General features: G+C 47.5%; 1 protein-coding gene across 1 annotated transcript; it reads right to left on the bottom strand.

The window, feature by feature from the left end:
• Positions 1 to 140: 140 nt before the first annotated feature.
• Positions 141 to 1443, bottom strand: LOC121918427 (probable tRNA (uracil-O(2)-)-methyltransferase). The gene is made up of 2 exons (XM_042444482.1): positions 1066 to 1443; positions 141 to 355 (listed from the first exon to the last, which is right to left on the bottom strand). Exons 1-2 carry the CDS (start codon positions 1397 to 1399, stop codon positions 234 to 236), a joined length of 456 nt encoding a protein of 151 aa, XP_042300416.1. The 5' UTR covers positions 1400 to 1443; the 3' UTR covers positions 141 to 233.
• Positions 1444 to 2431: the final 988 nt, after the last annotated feature.

The raw sequence follows: 2431 nt of genomic DNA, 5'->3' as shown, positions 1-2431 counted from the left end.
ATCCGGAAGCTGCACCAAAGCTGCACTCCAGTGCTTAGGAATGGAGTGTGGCTTTGGTACGACCTCCGGACTCTTAGGACCCAGGCATCATTTAAATAGCATACCTCCAAAGAGACCAGAAGCAGCTTTATTTTGGCAGTCTGTAACAGGCCTAAGTAACCTGGAATCACAGAACTAATTTCACAGGATATGCACATCACAGGACAAAGAATAACAGCACATCTTTCCAACACTCACCACTCATTGTTTTTCATGTGCAGAAGTCGAATTTGATAAACATTGCACTTCTTGATCTTGCATTTGCCTTCAGGGGTTTGCTCCAATGGCAAAAAGGTTACAATTCCTTTACCGATATCTGCAAATATTTGCAAAGAGTATGATGTTATTTATGTAAGTAAACTCTGGAACACCAGAATTTATATAACCCTAAATTCAAATCATTTAATCTACATTATTCATTTAATCTATATTATTTGTGCACAAGGAATCCCACAGGGTCTGGAAACCATGCCTTATGAGGAGAGACTTGGGGAGCTGGGTATGTTTAGCCTAGAGTAGAAGCGGTTAAGAGGTGATATGATAGCCCTCTTTGACTGAGAGTTCCTGCCATGCAGGAACTCTCAATCGAAGCATCCCCATTGACAGATGTCCATCCAGCCTCTGTTTAAAGACCTCCAAGGAAGGAGAATCCACTACACTCCAAGGAAGGAGTGTGTTCCACATTCAAACAGCCCTTACTGTCAGGAAGTTCCTCCTAATGTTGAGGTGGAATCTCTTTTCCTGCAGCTTGCATCAATTGTTCCGGGTCCTGTTCTCTGGAGCAGCAGAAAACAAGCTTGCTCCCTCCTCAATATGACATCCTTTCAAATATTTAAACAGGGCTATCATATCACTTCTTAACCTTTTCTTCTCCAGGCTAAACATCCACACCTCCCTACGACATCCTCATAGGGCTTCATGGTTTCCAGACCCTTCCCCATTTCAGCCTCCCTCCTTTGGAGACATGGCTCCAGCTTCTCAGCATCCTCTTTGAACTGAGGGAGGGAGGCCCCACGCAAAAGTCACCTTTCACCACCAGCTCCCTGGCGGGCGAAGGAGGGCTAACTTTGGGCACCAGGGTGCGGAACACCACTTCCACCTCCCCTTCCTCGGGGCAGCCATCGAGAGCGAGAGCCTCCCAGGGGACCGAGGGGCGGAGGGCTCTCCAAGCCGCTTCCCAAAGCCCTCCAGCGGCGGCGGCGGTTGAGGGGGCGACCCTCCTGGCTCCATCGAGTCTTGCCCCGCAGAGCCTCTTGTTGGCCACCTGGGGCTTCTCCAGCCAGACGCCCACCGCCTCCCAGAATCCTCCGGGAAGCAGCCTGTCAGGGTCCCTCACGGACGCCGTACCCAGCACCTCCATGGAGAAGGGAACGCAGAGGGGAGTCGCGGGGAAGTGACGTCACGGCGCTGCGGCCGCGCGGACAGGTGACGTCACCGCGCGCGCCCTGCTAGAGAGAGGACTAAGGGGCGGAGTGACGCAGTTCTAGGCGCGCCGCCGGGAGAGGGGCGGGGCTTAGTTGAATAATAACAGCAGTCATAGCAGCTCTCTCCCTTGAAAGCCCAGAGAAGCCAAGCAGAGAGGAGAAGGGCCTGCTATTGCTTACTCTGGTCACTAGGTAAAGAAATGCAGGGGTTTGGTAGAGGTTTAGCCTTGGATACAGTTGGAATGATATAATTTATTATTATTATTATTGTTGTTGTTATTGTTGTTGACAACAAATGTTATTATCACAAGTTGTTACATTTGTATAGATACAAAACATTGCAACATCATAAGTTGATTCCATTGTCTATTTTGTTGTTGTTGTTGCTGTTTTCTCTAGCCTCCCTTCCCAGCTTCATAAGATTACTGTTTTGGGGTCATTAAAGCTCAAATTCTGCCTCTCTGTTCTTCTTATTCTCCTTAGAATAAGGAGTCCTCCCAGTATCTCAAAAGCTAAATATTAGCCATGCCTTCAGACTCCAGCTCTTACCAGAATCAATCTTCGTCTTATCATAATCGTTATAGCTTATTTATTTCTAATTCTGTATACCTTTTTAATCTTTGGGGGCCCATTTGTCTTTCCCCCGTTCGCTGTCCCATCCTTCAGTTAATTTCCCACTTAGCATTAATGCCATTCTGTCCGGTTGTATTCTCTGCAAACATTTCATGAGCCAATCATTTATGCTGGGAGCATTTTCATCTTTCCATTTCTGTGCGTAGATATAGGTCTGGCTGCTGTAGCAGGATATAAAATGAGTTTCATGTGTCTCCTTGCGTTTTTCCCTTCCACAATATTTAGTAAAACAAAGTTCCACTGAAAGTCTTAGAGAAGACACGCCACTAGGCCTTTGTAGCTCCTCCAGGGCGGTTCTATGGCTGGCATCCATAGTTTTTTGTGGTTTGGGGGGG

The sequence above is a fragment of the Sceloporus undulatus genome, unplaced genomic scaffold (genome assembly GCF_019175285.1).
Source record: "Sceloporus undulatus isolate JIND9_A2432 ecotype Alabama unplaced genomic scaffold, SceUnd_v1.1 scaffold_10969, whole genome shotgun sequence".
In the NCBI taxonomy this organism is placed as follows: domain Eukaryota; kingdom Metazoa; phylum Chordata; class Lepidosauria; order Squamata; family Phrynosomatidae; genus Sceloporus; species Sceloporus undulatus.
This window is presented reverse-complemented; position numbering and strand designations above follow the sequence as displayed.